The 22,587-nt window shown below is 37.9% G+C and overlaps 1 protein-coding gene across 1 annotated transcript in view; it reads left to right on the top strand.

Moving 5' to 3' along the window:
* Positions 1 to 22,587, top strand: part of LOC150108782 (UV-stimulated scaffold protein A-like) — a 223,168-nt gene that overhangs the window by 62,043 nt on the left and 138,538 nt on the right. Inside the window, exon 3 of the mRNA XM_090414211.1 lies at positions 16,997 to 17,207. Within this exon, the coding sequence (XP_090270337.1) occupies positions 16,997 to 17,207 (211 nt within the window). The remainder of the gene's footprint in view (positions 1 to 16,996; positions 17,208 to 22,587) is intronic.

Raw genomic sequence — 22,587 nt, 5'->3', positions numbered from 1 at the left:
TTCGCCTATCGTCCAATTTCTGCAACCCACAAATCCTCAACCTATTCTCATAAGGTTCATTCCACAGACCTGCTATCATCTTGGTCACTCGTCTCTGGCCCTCTCCACTTCCTCCCCATCACAAAGAAACCCTGGTGCCCATAACTGGGCACAGAAGTCCAGATGGGGTCTTATCAAGGCTCGATACAGAGGAACAACAACTTGCTTCTCTCTGCATGTTAAAGTATTTTTCATAAGCCAAGTGATTTGGTGAGCTGTTTTAGTTCCTTTTGCAATGTGCCCCCTAAACTTCAACTCCCTATCCACCAGCACTCCCAAATCCCTGGCCTCATCAATCTCCTGGAGTACGGTTCCACCTATGCGATATACTGCTGCTATTCTTTTCATCCCAAAGTGCATAACCTTACACTTTGCCACATTAAACTGACATCCATTTTTCCTAGCCCAGTCCTCCAAACTATCCAAATCATCCTGTAAAATTTTGACATCCTGTGCACTCACAATTGCTCTACCCAACTTTGCATCATCAGCAAACAAGTGAACACTTCCTCTCAAATCCTTTCCAATATCATTGATGAACAAATTGAAAAGCAGTGGTCCAAGAACAGAGCCCTACGGCACTCCACTAGTCACAAGACGTCTTTTTGACTCCACTCCTGAATAAACCACTCTCTGGTATCTCTCCTTCAACCACTCTCTGGTATCTCTCCTTCAACCACCCTCCTATCCATCTTACCAACCCTATATCTATCCCCATCTGCTCCAGTTTACTGATTAGGGTTCCATGTGGTATCCTGTCAAAGGCCTTGGCAAGGTCCAGTAGTATCACTGTAAACCCATTACCCCTATCTGGTTCAGCTGTCACTGTGTTATAAATCGTGAGCAAGTTACTGAGGCATGATCTACCCTTCACAAAACCATGTTGTCCCCCATACAATATCCCATTTTCATCTATCCAATCCTGTATTCTTTTCTTGACTAATTTCTCTAAGACCTTGACAATGATTCCTGATATGCTAATCGGTCGGTAATTTACAACAGCAGTCTTGGAACCACCTTTATGCAGTGGAACTATTTTCCCCTCCTTCCACCCGCTCGGGACTAACCCAGACCCGAGATTCAAATTAAATAAAATGGTCAAGTTTACTGACAATTCATTAGCTGCTTCTCGTACTACACGAGCTGGTATACTATCCAACCCCACAGATGTATTGACATTGAGGTTATGCAATAGACTACTCACCTCCACTTCATTCACCACAATTCCCGTATAATCTACTGGTTTATTCGTTTCTGCAATGTAACCACCTGGATGATATATTCTTGCAAAGTGCTCATTCAGTAACTCAGCTATCTCAACTGATTCAGTTACCTCCCTGCCATCAGCATTCTTTAAAATCATTCTGCCATGTACATTTTTCCTTTTACTTGCTACATATCTAAAAAACTGTTTAGGATTCTCTTTAGCCCGCATGGCCAATGTTCTTTCGTAATCCTTTTTTGCTTTTCTTACCACACTCGTCACCCTTCTAGCCTGCGCTTTATACCGTTCATGTGCCTGCCGGTCACCTTTCTCCTTAAATTCCCTCCATAGTTGTTTCTTTTTTTGCAGCTCAAGCTTAATGGTGTTATTCATCCTTTTAACCCCTACTTGATTTATTATTCGGACTCTAGGTATACAGTCAGCCATTACTTCATGCAAGCACTTCTTAACTACCTCCCATGCACTATCAACTTGAAGTCCTTCCAGTTGTACATGCCATGGCACTGAACCAATCAAACTCCTAAGCTTGTCATACTTTCCAGCCCGATAATTCCACATGTACCCTGTCTTAATTGAAAATTCTACACCTTTAGCCACCTCCCAAGTCACGACCCTATGATCACTCCCACCGATTGGTGGCAATGTGGTCATGTTTGTTACAGCCAAATCCTCAGATGTAATTACTAGGTCAAGCACTCTCTGACCCCCTAGTATTTTCCATTACATGCTGTCACAGATAGTTATCCCTTAATAACAACTAGATTACAAGCTGTGAATCACATTGATGGCATTGTACTCCAGGAAATAGATGAAGCTAGAGATTTAGGGATGATGGTAGACAGAGACTTAAAGGTTTAGAGGACATTGTTAAAGTTGCTAAGGTTGTATAAGATTATTTGGTATTTAAGAACACATTAACAAATAAGACTCAAGGAAGTGGTTATTCCTCTTTATTAAGCCTTGATATGCTCACATCTGGATTACTGTCCTCAAGTCTGTTCCCCTGAGTTTCTTCGGGAAGTACAAGCAGTGGAAAGGATTCAGAGGTGTGTGTGTGGATTGCAGAAGTTGGTTGATACAAGAAAAAGAGAGGATATGATAGAAATATTTAAGTTGCTTAAAGGGTTTTGTAGCATAGATGCAGGGGAAATGTTTCAGCACTTGGCTTGAGGGACCAAAACAAGGGTTCATCCCTGGAAGTTGAATAATGATGTGGTTAGTAGATGTGAGGACTAGATTTTTTACTTGGAGAGTTGTGAATGAGTGGAATGGGTTGCCAAAGTCAGTTGTCTGTGCTTTGTCTGTTAATGAATTCAAGGAGAAGCGTGATAGATTGAGTCTTCGAACTCTATGGAAGTGCCCGTATAATAATAATAATAATCATTTCTCTCTTCTTCAGCTTGAGCCACTGCACATCACTAGTGTTTGCTTAATTTATCATAATCCTCTGCTTTTTAATTGCACACATCTTCTTTGTTCCATGAAACTTGTACCTAGCTAGCCATTCCCCTCATCAAAACCACACGATCACTCTTCTCCTCTCATCTATATGAGTTGATATTATTAAATCTAAAACTCAAGTCTCACATTCCTTCAGCTACAGGCTGCATGAGATAACTCCATAAGTAGTTAAAGAAATTCGATCTGCTTACTCACACATATTTCTTACTTCCTTTCAATACTTGCATAGTTAAAATCGCCCGTTATTATCATCCAGCAGTCACTCATCAGTTCTTATGTCTGAACATTTCAGGGTCATCTCCCTCTGCATTCCTTGTCCTGTAGCAACATCCCACTAAATATCTAAAATTTGTGCTAACCTCAACCTCGCACTAAATGGCCTGAAAGCAATTATTATCATTATTGCTCTCCAAGTTCTACGTTGAGAAGACATAACTGTCTTGAAATCACCAGTATCCCTCCTCTTACTGTTATCTTTTCAAAAAAATGCTAGTATCATAAAATCCTATTCCCATGAGTACATCATACTCTGTTAACCATGTCTCACTGACACAAATGATTTGTGGACTGACTATCTGTACCAAAGCTACAAACTGTGCACTCTTACTCTTGTACTCCTTTTTTATCATCAAATTTATCCCATACATCAACAAACTCAGCTTCTCTCTTCTTGCACTTGCACATTCTAACTATTATATCATTTGTGATCATTGCTCTTCTCAGTTCTCTACTATCATACCTTGGCAATACACAATTATTCCATTCATACTCTTTCATTTCACTGTTTGTAGCATCACTTTCTAATCAAACACTACCTCATTCACACTCCTCGCAATTCATTTGTTCCAACCGGTGCAGTCATCTCCTCGCCACAGCATCAGTCACTCTTCCTATCATTGCTCTTCTCAGACATACTTTTGACTCCTGCTCTATTTTCATATCTTTCACCATAGCATCATCATCATGCGTCATCTCTGTCCAGGAGGTTGATTACCATGATGTGACTCATGGAATGTGGTGAGGAATATCTGTTCCACATTGTTATAGGTATTCATGGCTGTATCTGTGCGTGTTCACGGGACTGGTTTGCCTGTTCTGAGGAATGAGAAACTTGAGTCGCCAGGTGAAAAACCCTCTACCTCTGTATGAGACTGACTAACTCACCTTTAGTTGAAAGCGACTAGATAAAGATTTTTTAATCTGATCAGGGTTCAATTGAACCCATGTCTTTCCAACTGAAGGGCTATACTGACTGAGCTACCAGAGGTTCTAGCATTCCCATACACCACTACATTACATTCCACTTCAATCATGCACCTTTGACTCATTTGCCACTAACACCTTCCTTCTTACACTTCCAACTACCGATCTATTCTTGCTTTAGTGTATAAGCACAGCAACTCCCCCCCCCCACCTTTCCTTCCCACAATTCCTTTTCTCATAATTCAGTTTGACTCTGTTGATCCCATTGAAGCCAACCCTGCATCCCTGTCTTGTCTTCCTTTTTCCTTTATCTCACAACATTTCTGATATCTTGCACTCATAATCCTGCCATCTAGTTTTTGCTTCTCTGACTGGCTACATGCTCTCATCAATAATCTTTCTTTCACAAGCCTGCCAGCAAACCACCACCTGGTGAACCTCTGACAGTCTTCCCTCTGAAATCTACTTCACACCCTGAATTTGGTCACTAAAATAGGATTTCCAGAGTTGATTTAACCTTAGCTCACCTACCCATGGCTTCTTTAATGCTAAGATACTTCAGGTTACTTTCATGGTAGAATTTACATAAATGCCCTTGATTATGCCATTCTAGTGAAGATGAAGGACTAGTGAAGATGACATTGCACATCTTTCCTTGGTATACTGAGTTTAGCTAGCATTGTAAGAACATTGAACCATATTGACTTCAGTAGCTCAATCCCCCAACTGGCCAGGATGTCTATAGACATCCAGCTAAATCTGGATATGATTCTGTAACACTTGTTGAATAACATGGATAAGAAGTGCAATTAAGGGTCAAAACTGTATAACGGAGAGGAGACCTCCACATAGCCTTTAAAGGAATGCGGAGAACTGAACAGGGCTTCTGACCTAATGTCCAATCCTCACCTCCTCGTGGTGTACCCTGTTGGGTATCTACCTGAATACTGAAAGAACAAGGATGGGCTGGCAATTTGGGATTTAGCCAACCAAATTGTATTCTTACTGGTTGAAACCAAAATACAAAATGATGGTTCAACATGACAAAATTTCATGCCGGCTGGGGTGTCACCTGGTTAAACAAGGCAACTTTGTTTTTGCCAGGGAACCAGGACGAACAGTGAAAAGTCAGCTACTGGAACAAATCTGAAAACACACCCCAACCCAACATCACCAGAGTTAAAAATCAGTACTATTCACATAAGAAGCCTGAATGGCAAAGAAATGGAGCTAGCTGAGGAATTAGATAAGTACCAGATCAACATAATAGGGGTGACTGAAACAAAAAAGACAAAAACTGGTGAGATCTTTCTGAGCAATAAATACAAAATGTTATATTCAGGCAATGACAATCAAGGAAAAGAAGGAGTAGCCACAGTATTCAACACTAAATACGAGGCTAATCTTGAATGGCAGGCAGTCTCAAGTAGAGTGATGTGGACAAATATGAGAATTGGGAACTGGACAATAAGACTTATTTGTGACTATGGTCCCACAGAAGGTTCTACTAAGGTAGAAGTGGAGGAATTTTTTGAGGCTTTAGAGAAAGCAACTGACACAATGAAAAAGGAAAAGTTGATCCTTGATGGGGATCTAAATAGCAGAGTAGGAAATGATTGTCAGACATACAAAAATATTTTTGGAAAATATGGAGAAAAGAGCAAAGCTAATAATAATGGCAAGTACCTGTTGGATTTTTCCCTCTGTCATTGTTTTAGAATGTCTTTAGACATTCTAAAAGATAGTAAAGCGCACAATGGCTCAATACTTGTGCACGGCAAGGGAAGAAGCAAGGCTTCCCAGGTTGTAAACCAGCGAAATCCTTGTGCATTCATTGGGACATGGAATGTGAGAATCCTCCTACAAATTGGAAAATTTGAAGAGAGAAATGGATAGCTTAAAAATAGCCATATTGGGAATTAGTGAAATGAGATGGACTGGAACTGGAGACTTTTGGAGTGGTGATTACAGAATCATTTATTCAGGTGATGAGACAGCAAAAAATGGAGTCACGGTGGTTCTCAATAAGGAATGGGGTAGAAGAGTAATCAACTCAGTAAAATGTAGTAGCAGATTGATAATGGTAAAACTAGAAGCAAAACCAACAAATATTATAATAATACAAGCTTACATGCCTACTAGCGACCACAGTAATGATGAAGTTGAGAGAGTATATGTAGATATTGAGAATCTAATCAAACTGACCAAGAAGGAAGATCATCTTATTGTCATGGGGAGATTGGAATGCAGTCATTGGTGAAGGCAAAGATGGTAGAGAGGTGGGAAAGTATGGATTTGGATGCCAAAATGAAAGAGGAAATAGACTTTTTGAGTTCTGCCACCAATTCAATCTGATCGTTAATAATACCTGGTATGAGGTGCCAAAAAGAAGAAGGTATACTTGGAAAATGCCAGGGGATATAGGGAGGTACCAAATAGATTATGTTATGACAAGAAATGGATTTAAAAATCAAGTAAAATCATGCAAAAGTTACCTGGGAGCTGATGTTGATAGTGACCACAATTTGGTTTTATTGAAATGTAATCTGAAATTTAAAAAGTTGTCACAACCAAGGAAAAGGCCCAAATGGAACGTAAGTAACCTGAAAACCGAGGAAAACCATAGAAACTATAAACAGCAAACTGATGAAAGTATTAAACTGGAGAGAGGGTAAAGAAAAAGATAGAGGAAAAATGGACTCATTTGAAGGACACACTCATCAAGGCTGCCAATGACTGCATAGGATTAAGGAAGAAGCAAATAAAAAAACCATGGATCACCCAGGACATTCTCCCTAAAGGAAGAAAGCAAAGACAAATATAAACATATAAAAAATATGATAAATAGAAAGTGTAAAGAAGCAAAAGAACAATGGTTTACAGAGAAATGTAAAGAAATAGAAGATCTAACAAAGACTGGAAGAATCGATAAAGCTTATAACATTATAAAAGGAATAAGCCAGCAAAACAAGACACAAAGTACAATTATCAAAAATAAACAGGGGAACATACTTATAGATAAGGAAGAAATTTTGGAAAGATGGAAGGAGTACTTAGAAGATCTATATAGTGGAAAAGATCTAGATTCCAAGGCTATAGAAGATGAAACAAGACTTGATATGGAAGAAATTGGTCCAACTATATTAAAAGATGAATTTGAATGGGCACTAAATGAATTGTCAGCCAACAAGGCACCAGGCACTGATAACATCCCCTCAGAATTCATAAAATACTCAGGAAACATAACTAAGTCATACCTTTTCAAGATCATAAAGGATATTTATGAAACAGGGATCATCCCCAAAGATTTTACACAATGCTCTGTCATACCCATTCCTAAAGTAAATAATGCAAACAAGTGTGAAAATCATCGAACAATAAGCTTAATATCACATGCTTTGAAAATACTACTCAAAATTATACAAAAAAGACTAACAAAGAAGGTTGAAGAATATGTTAGCAATAACCAGTTTGGATTCAGGAAACAGCAGGGGACAAGAGAAGCAATCCTAGCTCTAAGAACAGTTATTGAAAGAAGATTGGAGAAGAATCAAAATACTCTGATAGTCTTTCTTGACTTGGAGAAAGCCTTCGATAGTATTGACTGGAATCAAATGTTTCACCTCCTAAAAACAATAAAGGTAGATTGGAGAGATAGAAGGCTCATATTTAATCTTTACAAGCATCAAGAAGCCTTAATAGAAGCAGCCAGCAATACAACAAAAACCGCAATAGCAAAAATACGTAGAGGTGTAAGACAGGGGGTGCTCTCTTTCACCCATATTGTTTAATCTGTACATTGAAGATGCAATAAATAAACTGAAAGAACTGATAGAAACCGGAACTAAGATAAATGGAATTGATATTAACTGGCTACAGTTTGTGGATGATATAGCAGTTTTAGCTGATAACGAAAACAAACTGAAAGCCACCCTAACAAAGATAGAAGAAATCTTCACACAGTACAGCCTAAAAATTAATTATAAGAAAACAAAATTATTAATTACAAGTAAAGCAAATCCAATGAAAATAAACCTGGAAATAAATAAATAACCTACTACAACAGGTATCCTCTTTTAAATATCTTGGACACAGAAGATGGAAGAAACCAATCAGATATTAAAGCACGAATAATCCTAGCCAAACAAAGCATTCTATAACAGAAGAATCATTTTTACAAGTAAAGGACTTAGCATCCAGCTCAAAAAAAGGCTAGTGAAAACATACATATGGAGCATTGCATTATATGGTTGTGAGGCCTGGACTCTAACAAAACAAGACATGAAAAAGTTGGAGGCATTTGAAATGTGGTGCTGGAGAAAGATGATGAAAATTAGTTGGACATAAAAGAAAAGTAATGAAGTTCTGAATATAGTTCATTGTTAGATCTGAAATAGGAGACTTCAAGTTTTACATGACGTCACCATTCCAGAATCTAACAATTAACAAAAAAATATATATGCATACTTATCTTTTAGCGCAATGTAAATATGTTTTTTTTTTTGTAACAACATCTTGTGTAATAAACTGTGAATTTTGTGAATTTAAATTAATGTATCTAAATGTCTAGCATGAATGTAAGTCAGCAAAAAGGGGCAAAATAAGAGAGAAATTATTAGTGAAATATCGTAAATGAAAGAATGCGTATTATTCAGCAACATAGGGCAAAGATCGCCTTAATACTATAAGAGCAGCATAAGCATCCGCGGGCATTACATCTAAGAAGGAAACAAGAAGTCCCGTATGTTGATCGGTGAAGTCACCCAGCCGGAGACTAATGGCTGAGACGATATGAGAAATTCAAACTCGGAAAGGTGGCGCATTAGGAGAGCGAATAAAACCCGCAACACGGAAGCAAATGACCCCCGTTTTTTCTTGTTCCTGCATTTCTCTTCGTGTGTGCTCCAAGAATTCATCGTAGTTCAGCTCTCATTTTTGAGGGCTGACTTACGATAGGATCCAGCAATGACACCGCAGTAGATTTTGGCAAGATTAACTGCAGGCCGCTATGAGAAGATCATCGACGTAAAACCGTAGCAGAGGGATAGCACCCAGCCCAGGCGAGCACATATAACCCACGTGGCGATAAAATCGATGCAACCAGAATCGAAACAAAGAAGGAAGGAAGGACGGAAGAAACTGATAAAGAATAGATAAGTTCTCTCACTTGTTCTAGTCCCTTTTGAGAATTGACTAACAGTGTTAAGAGAATGCAACTTAAGATTTGTAATGAAAGAAAGAGTGAAGAACTAAGATCTATGTAAATGACTATGCTTTTGAAATGAACTTTAAGAAATTTCAGTTTGATAAAGATTCGGTTGTAATTAATCTGAGAGAAGTTATAAAATGTGTTAAATTGCCTTATTGTCCGATTGAGCTGTAATTATGAACGTATTATATGTTGAGTTAATGAATTTCTTAATACTTTGAAGTCAATGCATAATTGTTTTTGAGAGTGAATGAATGGTAGAATTTTAACATTAGATTTGATAACCATTTTAACTTGTATGGCATTATTTAATGAGTTTAATAAATGTATTGATTTCTTACTTGCATGTGTTTCTGATCATGATGACTGACTCTGACCCTTCATAAAATTTCAAACCTGTGTGCGTGCATGTGTGTGTGCGTGTGTGTGTGCGCGCGCGCACGCGTGGGAATACCCCAATAGAAAGTAGTAGGGCACGACTGCAAATAAGATAAAAATAGCCAGAGAACCCAAGTTTCTAAGAATTTAATTTTCATTGTTAGTGGCACCTGATATTCTATGATTATCCTAAAGGCTGAGTTTTCTCTAACCTTGAGGCCCAGGCTGGCACAGATAAAAATAAATTTGCCTGAGTGACCAGGATAACTCATGGAATTCAGGGAACGGGTAATTTCTGGTGGCCCTTAAGAGTTAAATTATGTTAGAAAAGGTATAAGAGAAGCAAGACTTAACGTTAAATTTGATATTAAGGAAGATCATATGAAAATGGCGCAACCTACTTAACAAAGAGGTACATGCGATAGAATTTGATATAGCGACTGAAATAAGAAAGGATAAAGTTAAATAAATTGCCTCGATGTATCAATATCAGAGATATACGGTCGCAACATCATGAAGAGTGGTCGTTAATGAAACACATCAATAAGAGAAGAAAAAGCCTAATTGGACACCATTTGAGGCATGGGGGACTGATTACAGAAATAATGGAGGAGACTGTAGAAGGAAAGAGGCCACGAGGCAGACCAAGAATTTCATATATAAATAACATAATGATGCTAACTGGTGCAAAGAGTTATGAAGAGATAAAAAGGAAGTCACAAGACAGGATGTTGTGATGTGCTGCTATATTTACCAATTTTCAGATTGATGCACCAAAGAAGAGAGACCTGTTTGATTTCTGCTCAGGACATGGACTGGTTATTACTAACACTATGTTCCAACATAAAAATGTGCACAAATTCACATGGAGAGAAGAGGCAAGGTATATAAAAAAAAGTCTCATTGACTATCTTATTGTTGATAGTGATGCTTTCTCCCTGGTACAGGACACCAGAGTGTACAGAGGATTTGAAATTGGAAGTGATCACTATTTAGTCTTGAGCAGGATAAAATTGAATTTCATATTGAAAAGAATAACATGTAAGAAAGTTTTAAAGCGAATAAAAGTTGAGAAGCTCTTGGATGTGAAATGTAGACTAAAATAGACAAAGATTATTGAAGAAAAAATGAAAGAGTTTGAGAACAGGAACCAAACCTTGGGGATTCAGTGGCAAGCCTTGAAGAAAACCCTGATTGATTCAGCCAGAGGAGCATGTGGTGAAGTTGTCTGCAAGGATAGAAAAATCAGAACTCCATGGTGGACACAAGAAGTTAAAGAGGCAGTGAAGGAAAAGAACAAACGTCAAAAATTCCTGGCAAATAAGTCAGCTTGTGCTCTTAGAGAATACAGAGACAAATGTGAAAGCTGAACACTGTGTAAAACTAGCTAAACAAAAGTCATGGGAGGACTTTGGTAAGAACATAGAAAATAAATATCAAGATGGTGGCAAAATATTCTGGAGGTTGTTGAAAAAGCTTAAAAATGGAGTAAAGAGTGCTGTAAAAGGAGTTAGAGATGATAAAGGTGATATGAAAACAGGAGAAAAAGATATCTTTGAAGTATAGAGGAATTATTTAAAAAAATTGCTAAATGAAACAAGCAGTGATAGCACAGTGGTAAAAAACACTCAACATACATACAGTCAGGAATGCATATCCATACTTAAAATAGAAAAAGCCATCAAAGGCTTAAAATGTGGAAAGGCAGCAGGAGTAGACGATATTCGTCCAGAAATGGCTAAGTAGAGGCATGAACAGATGGCATCAATGGCAATATCATATTAAAAACGAGGATATTAAGAAAGAACTTGACGTTGTCAGCATCTAGGAATGCCTTAGCAGAGCTGATCTCAGGTGGTGTGGTCACTTAAACAGAATGGGAGGGGAAAGATTAGCAAAACAAGTGTTCTCTGCCAAGTTGACTGGAAAACGACCCAGAGGAAGACCAAGATATAGGTGGAGTGATATGGTACAAAGTGCCTTAGACAATAGAAATATAAGATCTTATAATGTTGGTGTCTTGGCAAGTAACAGACTGATTTGGAGGAAAATTGTAGATAGGAAGTTAGTAATGATGTAAATTTTTCATGTAGTTCTATCATATCCTGTACACCCCTTGAGGGTACATGGCAGGAATTTGATGATGATGGTGATAAGTGCAATTCAGTCTCACTATTTATCCACCTCTGCTTGTAGGGGTGTTAATACAGTATCTCTGGATTAATTCAGATTGGCTAACTGGAATGATGTTAGTCATTGAAAGTGATGTTACCAGCCTTGAACTTTTTGAAACAGTGAAATTATTATTATTATTATTTATAATAATAATAATTTATTATTATTATTATTATAAATAAGAGTGTACAAGAGTGTACTTGGTGAATGTGGCGGTCGTGTTTAGTTAGGCTAGAAAACGTGTTTTTAAATTTAAATACAATGTAGCTTTTTTTTTGTCTCAAATTATGCTGCAGTTGTGCATTGGTTAGATACAAGTGTCCTTCAGTGGTGTTATTGTTTGGAACTGTGTTGTATATATTGTGTTTTCGCTGCCATTTGTTTCACTACTTCAACGTGTAAAGATGGCATCCAACAAGAAACGTACGTCGGCGGTGCACAGGACTTCTACACGAAAGGCTGGCTCAGCATTAGATTTTTCGCAATGGATGTGTTGTGGAAACTGCTACATGTATGCGCCGAAGAATGTGAAGGAACTGTGGTCGGTCTGGCTAAATGAGAAGAACTAAAATGTTGATGTATGTGAGAAGTGTCGGGATAGGCTGGAGCATTTAGGAATGGAAGCTGATATTGGGACCGTAGCGGAAGAACTTCGGCGGGAGTTCATGAAAATGAAAAATGACGTTCATCTTCTGCATGAATTTGGAAGTGCTCAGTAAGGAGATACTGGAAGTTAAAACTGAGTTTAATGTGTTAAACAGAGAAATTAGGACTATAGAGATTACTTTAGCTGAAGTAACTAGAACAGAATTACGTATGGGTGAGTCTTTGGTGAATGATGCAGTAATAAATAGTATGGGAGTGATTGGGAGTCAACAAAATAAAACCACAAGACGCTTAGAAGAAATGAGATGTCATGAGAGTGGGGGGGGGAGTAAAAGAGTGTTGAGTAATGAAACTGGGAGAGTCTTGCTGAATAGCATAGAAAATGAGTCCATGAGTGACACTTGTGTGGACTTGAATGAAGTTAAGAGTGGTAAGATATATGTTGATTCTATGATTAAGGGTATGGAGAGTGGTATGCATGAGGAGTGCTTGGCTGGTGGGACAATAGAAAGAGTGGCTTTAGCAATAAAGAGAGGGCATGAAGCAGACAAGATGATAGTTATGGTGGGTACAAATGACCTGAGTGGTGGTATAAATCGGGTAGGAAAAGATTTAAGAACATTGTTAGATATTGTGAAGAGGAAAAGTGTCAATGGGAGGATAGTGTGTGTGTGCTGCCTCGTTTTGACAATTATGTGTTAAGTAGACGAGCAATGATAATGAATGATATGATTGCAAGAATGTGCAAAAAAAAAGAGGTCAGGAATTTGTTGATGTTTGGAGTGTGTTTGAAGGAAAAAGACGGTTGTATGTTAGAGATGGGCTGCATCTGAACATGGAGGGACATAAGCGATTGAAGAAGTTACTGTTTTCTGAACAAGTTGAAGTAATTGGGCAGGGAAATTAATATTGAAAAGGTTGAGTGTAAGAGAGAGAAACTTTAGCACTGATGGTATATTTATTGATCTTTATTCACAGAATAAATTGCAGAAGAGAGGGGATAAAAATCAGCATGGGACTACTGAAATTAGTGACTTGTATATCAGTTCTAAAGCTGGTACAAGATCGAGAGGGAATCTGCAATTTTTGTATACCAATGCAAGAAGCATTCGAAATAAGAGAGAAGAATTTTTGGCATTAGTCAGTGCAATCTCACCAAAAGTTGTAGGCATTAGTGAAACTTGGCTGTCAGTAGATGTGGTCACTGGAATTGAATGTGATGGGTACAGTATTTTCAGGGAGGATAGAGAAGATAGAACAGGCAGAGGAGTACTGTTGATGATAGCTGATGTGTTGCAGCCAAAGAAAGTTGTATATCAAGATGATAGACATGTGAATGAGAGTTCATTTGAGGCGGTCTGGTGCAAAATAGTGACCAATGCAATCAAATATACAGTTGGATGCTGCTGTAGGCCAGGGAGTACAGGGGAAGATATTGAATTCATGCATCAGCAAATTAGTGCAATGAGTGCAGGTTTAGTGATTATTATGGGGGATTTTAATTATGGTGATGTCAATTGGAAGGAGGAAATATCACGTAGCAAAAAGGAAATGGAGTTCATACATCTTCTACGAGATAATTACTTGAAACAGCACATAACTGAAAGGACACGTGGTGTAAGAGTGTTGGACCTGGTTATTTTTTCAGAGGATATATGCATAAGTAAGGTGTCCTCGTTACCTCCAGTTGGTGAAAGCAATCATGTGGTATTGACTTGGGAGGTTGCAAAATCTGTGGATTTTTCTGTTAAGAAGGGGTATATATGGAATTACAGGTTAGGCAATTATAACAAGTTTCGGAGTGAGCTTGCAGCCATCCCATGGCAGAACATATTGCAGGAGAAAGATGTTAGCAGTGCATGGGATAAAATCAGCAGGTATCTGAGGAAAGCAATATCAGATTGTGTCCCCATGGTCAGGAAGTCAAACAAGGCAGGTGTTAGATGGATGAGCAGTAGTATCAAGCTTGATCTGCAAAAAAAGAAAATGCTATGGAGAATTTACAAGGAGAAAGGCGATCAGTACACCCATGAACAGTACAAGGCTCAAGCTAGGAAGGTTACCAGCATAGTAAGAAAAGCTAAATCAGATTATGAGAAGACCTTAGCCAAAGAGATCAAGGGTAATCCCAAAAGTTCTTCCGCTATGTGGCAAGTAAAAGGAAGAATAACTTTAGTGGGTGCTGATGGTATTGAGGTGACAAAATCAGATGTAATAGTCGAGTTACTGAGTGATCACTTTTCAAAAGTCTATCACCCAAGTGAGGATATCTCTGTACCTGTAGTAATAACTAATGTGAGAATTGAAGCTAAGAAATCAGAGGTATTTAATATATTGCAAAATTTAAATGCAAACACTGCTGTAGGCTTAGATTAGCTCGGGTGTTGTGTGAATGTGCAAATGAATTGTCAACCCCCTCTTACTTGGATATTTAATTTAAGTTTGAACTCTGGTATGGTCCCTAGGGAGTGGAAGTTAGGCAAAGTGGTTCCTTTGCATAAGGGTGGCTCTAAACCTGCAGTAGTTAATTACAGAACAATCACCATCTCAGGAGTAGTGGTAAAAGTATTGGAAAAGTTGGTTAAAGACAAAATTCAAGAATAGGTGGATCAGGATATGATACTCTGTAGAGGCCAACATGGTTTTTTTAAAGGTAGATCCTGCCTTAGCAATCTATTAACTTTTCACAATAGAATGATATCTGAGTTGGACACTGGCTACACAGTGGTACTTCTGGATTTTGCTAAGGCTTTTGACAGGATACCCCATGGAACACTGTTATGCAAATTGGAGCAGATGGGAATGGATACTAAATTGGTGATATGGGTAGGAGAATAGCTCAGGGAGAGATACCAGAGGGTGGAGGAGCTGAGTCCAGGATGAGGCAGGTGACCAATGGTGTGCCTCAGGGCTCTGTGCTCAGGCCATTGTTGTTTAATTTGTATATAAATGATATAGGAAATGGCTTACAGGGAGATAATCAGTTGTTTGCTGATGATGCAAAGTTGGGTAGCGCAGTAATAAATCAAGCTGATGTTGAAAGTTTGCAGGATGATTTAAATAAGCTGGTAGAATGGGCAAAAGGTAGTGGATGTCAGTTCAATGTGGAAAAGCGTAAAGTCATGCATTTTGGGATTAAAAGATTACCAGCTGTGTACTACATTGATGAAACAGTACTCCAAGAGATTGATGAGGCTAGGGACTTAGGGGTGTTGGTAGATAGGAAGATGAAATTCGGAGGACACATTGCTAAGGTGTCCAAGATTGCACATAGGATTACTTGGTTGTTGAAGAACACACTGACATCCAGAGATAAAGAGGTTATTATTCCCCTTTATAAAGCATTGATACTTCCACATTTGGATTACTGTGCTCAGGTCTGGTCACCTGGATTCCTTGGAGATGAGGAGGCTGTGGAGAGGGTTCAGAGAAGAGTGATTAAGTTGGTGAGTGATGTAAAAAATGCTCCCTACATTGATAGATTGAAAGTTTGTGGATTGCAGAGGTTGGTTGATAGGCAGAGAAGAGGGAATATGATAGAAACATTTAAATTACTGAAAATTTTTTATAGGATTGATGCAGGGGAAATGTTTCAGCTGTGTGATGGTGACCTCTTGTTCTTGGAAGAACAAGAGGTCATCCCTGGAAATTTAAGAGGAGTGTGGTTAACAAGGGTATCAGAACAAGGTTTTTTGCCTGGAGGGTGGTGAATGAGTGGAATTCATTGCTTGACTTAGTTGTGGGCTCTTCGTCTGTAAATGAATTCAAGAAGAGATATGACAGATATTGTTTTTCTAGTTTGGGTCTCCCGTGATAATTCTACTGACTCCATGGAGATACCCATAATAATAATTATAATTTATATGGGTACTCCATATAGTCAAAACACTCATTGTGGGAGACCCACACTATCCATTAACATGAAAGCTGTCATACATCTCCTTAAGCCTGTTCACCATTGGGGTGCTCATAACTACCTCTGGCAATCCATTCCACTCACACTCTCCAAGTAAAGAACCTAGTCTGCACACTCTTGCTAACCACACACTCTTAGACAGGTTCCAGGTGTGATGCTTGTTTTCCCCCTTACTACACATGTATTGAAAAATTCTTTTATGTCAGTCTTATAGAATCCCTTTAGTATCATACTGCCTTTCCTTGCTTGTCAGCTAAACTCTGCAACCAGCACACCTTCAATCTGTCCTCAGAACTGTCATGAGTTTGGTCATTCATCTCTGAATCCTCTCCACCATCTCTCGATCACCCAGAAATGAAGGTGACCAAATTTGTGCTCTTGAACTTTTTGAACCAGTTATGTGTAATGCTCTTTTCACACCATTCTGGATGTTACCAAATTTAAACTTTTTTGAACTGAAATGCCCTTTTCACATCATTCTGGCCATTTGCTTTGTGGATGTTTTGAGCTGCTTTAGTTACAGTATTTTGATATTTAAATTCATAAATTAAAAGATCTCAAATTAAACAATTTTAACTACTCTCTGTAAATAAAAAATTAATCATAAAAATGAATAATTTCTAAATGATTTATTTCCATATTTCTTTTATCTGTATTTATGGAAATTAAAAAAAAATTATTTTTAATTTTTAATTTTTTCAATTTCAATCTAATTTGATTGATATATAAAATCCTCCTGGATCATAATTTGTTGGTATCACAAGTGAATTCTTTCTTTTATTAGGGTATCAGATGAATATGTAAGACAATCATACCATCTTCTGATGACACAGTTGAGCAAAGAACATGCAGAAATAAGATACAGTGTAGTACTTGTTATTAATGAGTTATTCAGAAGATCTCATATCTTTAGAGAACTTCTTTTGGCTGATTTTCAAGAATTTTTGGAATTAACAACTGAAATTGATTCTGATCGTCTACTTCCACCACCTAAGGTAAGGACATTTTTGAGTGCTTTTGTAAAAGATGAGCGTATGTGTGAACAGGATCAAAAATCCACTTGCCTGAGGTGAGTTAACTTGCTTTTATTTTGGAATTTAATCTTTTGTAACTTACTTTTATAATTAGAGCAAAATTGACAGTTAAGTAGATGCAAAGATTTGTAAATTTCATCTTTGCAGTAATATTCCCCAAGTTATACATGATAACGTGTTGCATATGATTTTAATAGATATTACATCAGATTTCTAAATAATATTAATTGCAGTGGCTGCCGGTGAAAATTTTAAGTGGGGAGGCTGCATATATGGGGAAAAAAACACTTTTTTTTAATCAGTAACGAATTTATTAATAAATAAATTTTCATATTAAAAATTGCTTTATTAAAAATATTTCATCCTCACCATGAACAAACACCAATAATAAAAGTTTCGTATCAATAGCAATGACAAGCCCAAAAGAATATCGGCGTTAGATCGCAGTGCATTTGTTTCGTGCAACGGTAATTGAAAAAATATAATTCTTTTCATATTTTCAACAGTGACACTCGTCATAATTCAGCCTTGTATCTATAATAAATAAATAATTATATGTTATTTTAACAAAATAAAATAAGATTTAGAAGAAATAGTTCACCACGAACACCTCATCAGGCAAAATAGCCGTAAATATAATAAAAATAAAATGATTTATAAAAAATAGTTCACCACGCACCAGTAATGTAGTTTCATATCTCACAGAAATAAGGTCCGTAAGCATACTAAAGATATACTGTCGTTTCAGCAGTGTGGGAATGACGTAACGTGACAAGCAAAAACGAATATTGGCGTTAGATCGCAGTGCATTTGTTTCGTAATCTAAAGCGTTTAATAGAACAATTCCAATTATTAACTATTCAATCAATGTCGAAATATAAGCTGTAACCTTTAACATGTTGTATTGTATTTATATAATGTTGTAAGCATTGTTATTATTTATAAACACATACAAAATTTAATTTTTTCATTTTTTCTTTGGGGTGTGCTGCAGTGTTGCAGTGCTTATGTTCGTGCCACAACTGGTTAATTTTAAATTTAACATTGTCACTATCATCATAATTTTCTGGTGTATTCCTTCAGACAATATAGTTATATAACTAAATTAAACACACATGAACCACAGTAGTAGGTTTTTTATTATGTAAATATTTCTTCCTAGTTATCTTAGGACATCATTAGTAGAGTAGAACAGTACTAGCAATGACACAAAGGATAGGGTGCGTACGTACAATGGAATCCAAATTGTGTGCAGTGGCGCATTGCACCCCGAACTTAAATTAGATTAAATTGAAATAAATTAATTAAAAATGAGACTTTTTTTGTGGTTATGAGACCATCGGTACTTTATTAATATAATCCTGCCTACTAGTTTCGCTAGTGACTGTCTAGCTTTGTCAAGGCTGAACGGTACACACAAAAAAATATGAGAGAATACAGAAACGTTGCTAACTGTTAGGCAGTTAAGTTTGAAACTATGTGTGACAATGCGTGCATGTGTTGAGAAGCTTCAGTCAGTATCATGGATATGTGTTGTATGCACACGTGTTACATGATTTTTCGCGTATTGTAGTTCCGTTAAACTGAGTAAGGAGTGATTTGATTAAGTTTTTCCATATATCTTTCAGTATGGCACCCTGATTTCTGTTGAGATTTTTACCCATTCTTAATACCACTGCTGCTTCCTTGAAAATTCTGTAACCGTAATTATTATTATTATTATTATTACCCAAGACCTCATGGAGTCAAAGACTCATCTGGGAGGTCCTTTTATCACACACACACATCTCATCATACCGTGTCTTAAACACACTCAAACTCCTTGCAGACACCACAATCTCAGGCAAGCATTCCAATCATTCACAACTCTGCACGTAAAAAAACTGCCTCTAACTCCCCTACTCACACCCTCTTTATACAGTTTCCAGGGATGACCTCTGGTTCTCCCCTGATCTCCCACTATTCTCTGTAGAACTTCTCCACCATTGATCTTATAACAACCCCTTACCAACTTGTAGGTCTCTATCATATCTCCCCTCTTCCTTCTCTCCCCCAGACTCTGCAAATTACATCTTCTCAATCCTTCCTCATACTCAACATTCCAGAGGTCAGAAACTACCTTAGTCAGTCGCCTTTGGACCCTTTCCAACATCTCTTCATCCTTCTGAAAACCAGGTGACCAAATCTGGGCACAATAGTCCATGTGTGGCCTAATCAAAGCCTTATACAATGGAACAAGAATCTCCCTACTTCTACAAGTCAGTGTCCTCTGCATCATTCCCAGAAGTCTTTGTGTTGTCTTCACAATTTTGGCCATGTGTCCCCTAAATTTTAGATCCTCATCCACTATCACCCCCAGATCTCTTATTTCCATTACCTCCAACAATATATTCTCACCAAGCATAAATTCTGCATCCCATCTATGTTTTCCAAATTTTAAAACCTTACATTTTGCAACATTGAACTCACATCCCCATATGCTTGCCCAATCACTCAATTTATTCAAGTCTTCTTGCAAGGCCACAACATCTTCACTACTCTTTATGGTTTGTCCCAACTTTGCATCATCTGCAAACAACTGAATATCTCCTTCCAGATCTTCGCCAGTATCATTAATATACAAGTTAAATAGTAATGGCCCTAAAACAGACCCCTGAGGCACTCCACTAGTGACTTTCCTTTTCCTGGTTATCGCACCCCCATACACAACTTGTTGATACCTATCAGATAGCCAGTCTCCAATCCTATGCACTAATCTAATATCCAACCCCATCTGCTCTAGTTTGACTGTCAACTTATTATGAGGTACTCTATCAAAAGCTTTTGTGAAATCCAAGTAGGCCAAGGAAGCAGTCACTTTATTGTAATAAGTAAGTACATTACTAAAACATGACCTCCCTTTAGCAAATCCATGCTGTCCATTAAAGATTATACCATTGTTGTCAACCCAACTCTGGATCCTAGTTCTCACAAGCTTCTCCAACATCTTAACCACAACACAACACACAACACACAACATCTTAACCTGACACAGAGATAGGCCTATAGTTTGATGCTTGAGTTCGATCACCTCCTTTATGAAGTGGCACAATCTTGCCCTTCTTCCACTCTTTAGGAACTTGACCAAGTGCAAGACTCGTATTAAAAAAATATGTCAAGGCAGGTGTCAACTCTCTGGCACATTCCTTCGGAATACGTGGTGATATATTATCAAGTCCCACAGCCTTATTTACATCTAGTTTACTCAACTCCCCAAACACCTCTTGCTCACTTACAGTCAGTCTCTTCTCCCCATAATCAACTGCTCTCAATCTCTCCATGAAGTCACATTCACAAGATTGAAAGATCTTTATGAACTGCTCATTAAGTATCTCCACCACACATTCTGCAACAGCTGTCTTTATACCATTTCCTCCAATCAATGTCATCCTTCCATAATCATTCTTTCTTTTGCTGTCTACATATCGAAAGAACTCCCTAGGATTCTTTTTGGCTTCATTATCTAACTGCTGTTCATACCTCTCTTTAGCTGCTCTCACCAACCAAGTCACCCTCCTTGCCTGGTCTTTGTAGACATCATGAAATTGGTTACTTCCACTTCTCTTATGCTGCCTCCACAATGCCCTTTTTCTGTGTATCGCATGCTTAATTTCTTTATTCATCCATCTCACACCTACTTTATTTAACCTTCTCACCCTTGAAATACATTTAGACATTGCATCTGCTAGATAGTTTTGAAAATCCCCCAAGCTGCATTGATCTCTTTTCCATCTAACTCCTCATTCCATGCTACACCCGAAAGCTGTCTCCTGAGCTCTTCATACCCCCCCCCCCCCCTTGTAGTTCCACATATACCCTTTTCTCAAAGGGATCCTTGCACTGCTGGCAACCACCCAGGTAATCACCTCATGGTCACTTTCACCAATTGGTGGATGATTTGACACCTCATTTATAATTACATCCTCTGATGAGATGACCAAATACAAGACGATTAATCCTCATGTGCCCTCTGTTACATACTGTCTGAGGTAGTTATCCCTCAAAAACTGAAGAAACTCATTTTTTTTTACTTTCAGTTGCTATCTCTTCATTCCAGTCTATATTGCCATAATTAAAATCACCCATAATGATCACCCTTTTCTTATTTGCTTGGCTAATTTGACTATACATTTCATTATCACCACTATCCACATTACCAGGTCTATAACAACATCCCACCAAGTATTTGATTCCATTCACCTCTATCTCACTCCATACTGCCTCAAAACCACTGGCCCTATTTCCCTCTTGCATCTCTACCTTGTATGGACATAATTCTTTCTCTATCATCAATAGCACTCCCCCTCCCTTTTTACTTCTTCTATCCTCACGAAACATATCATACCCTTCCATCTCTATTCCTGTCAGGATGTCGTCCTCATCTAACCATGTCTCACTTATTCCGACAATCTTTGGGTGAACAGACCCAATTAGTGCAACCATTTCATCCGCCTTGTTTCTTATACTTCTAGCATTGGTATACAAACACAACAGCTCATTTCTGGATCTACAGCTAGTTCCACTGATACCACACTCACTCGATGTGATCTCTCCATGCTGGACTGGGGCCATTTCCCTTTCTGCTTCTTCATTTTAGAACCCTTTTCAATTCCATCTGTTTCCTCTTGATCCAAATATTGCATAGAGCTATTTTCCCAGTCAATTGCATGGTTGGAAGTTGCAAACTTCCAACCATGATGTTAATCACAACAGGACAGTCTAAGGAGACTGTCCTGTTCTGATTGACATCCCCAACATGCTCCTTCTGTCTGATTTCCAGGCTTCTTGAAGTTTGCCCAATATATGAAAGGCCGCACGTACATGGAATTCTGTAAACACCTGGATATTTGAAAAATGGTCCACTGCCTTTTGGAGATCTTAATACTTGTCTGATGGTAGTGGTTGGCTTAAATACCACTCTGATGTTATGAGATTTTAACATTATTGCTAATCTTAAGGAGACTGAATCTACATAAGGGATGACTACTGTTGAAGCGTACTTGGTGACTGTTCCTTGTAGTTGGAGGTTGTCTTTATGGAAAACCATTCTGAGATAGTGTTATAGCAATTTGAGAGAGTTCTGGTTGTACCTTTTCTTCATCTGAAATAAACATTTTGGCTCTGTTCCGTAACATGTGAATGATGCTATGTTTTTGTGATCTATGATGGTTGGAAGAATAATGTAAATAATGTCCAGTATCTGTAGGTTTTCTGTATATAGAAAGTTTAAAATTATTCTCCTGCCTTTTCACCAGTATGTCTAGGAAGGGAAGTTGTCTGTTTTTTTCAGCTTCTAGAGTAA

This window comes from Typopeltis vanoorti, chromosome 2, assembly GCF_054136105.1.
Source record: "Typopeltis vanoorti isolate ZY-2024b chromosome 2, IOZ_Tvanoo_1.0, whole genome shotgun sequence".
NCBI classification, from domain to species: domain Eukaryota; kingdom Metazoa; phylum Arthropoda; class Arachnida; order Uropygi; family Thelyphonidae; genus Typopeltis; species Typopeltis vanoorti.
Note: the sequence above shows the minus strand (reverse complement) of the source record. Positions and strands in the feature narration are given on the sequence as shown.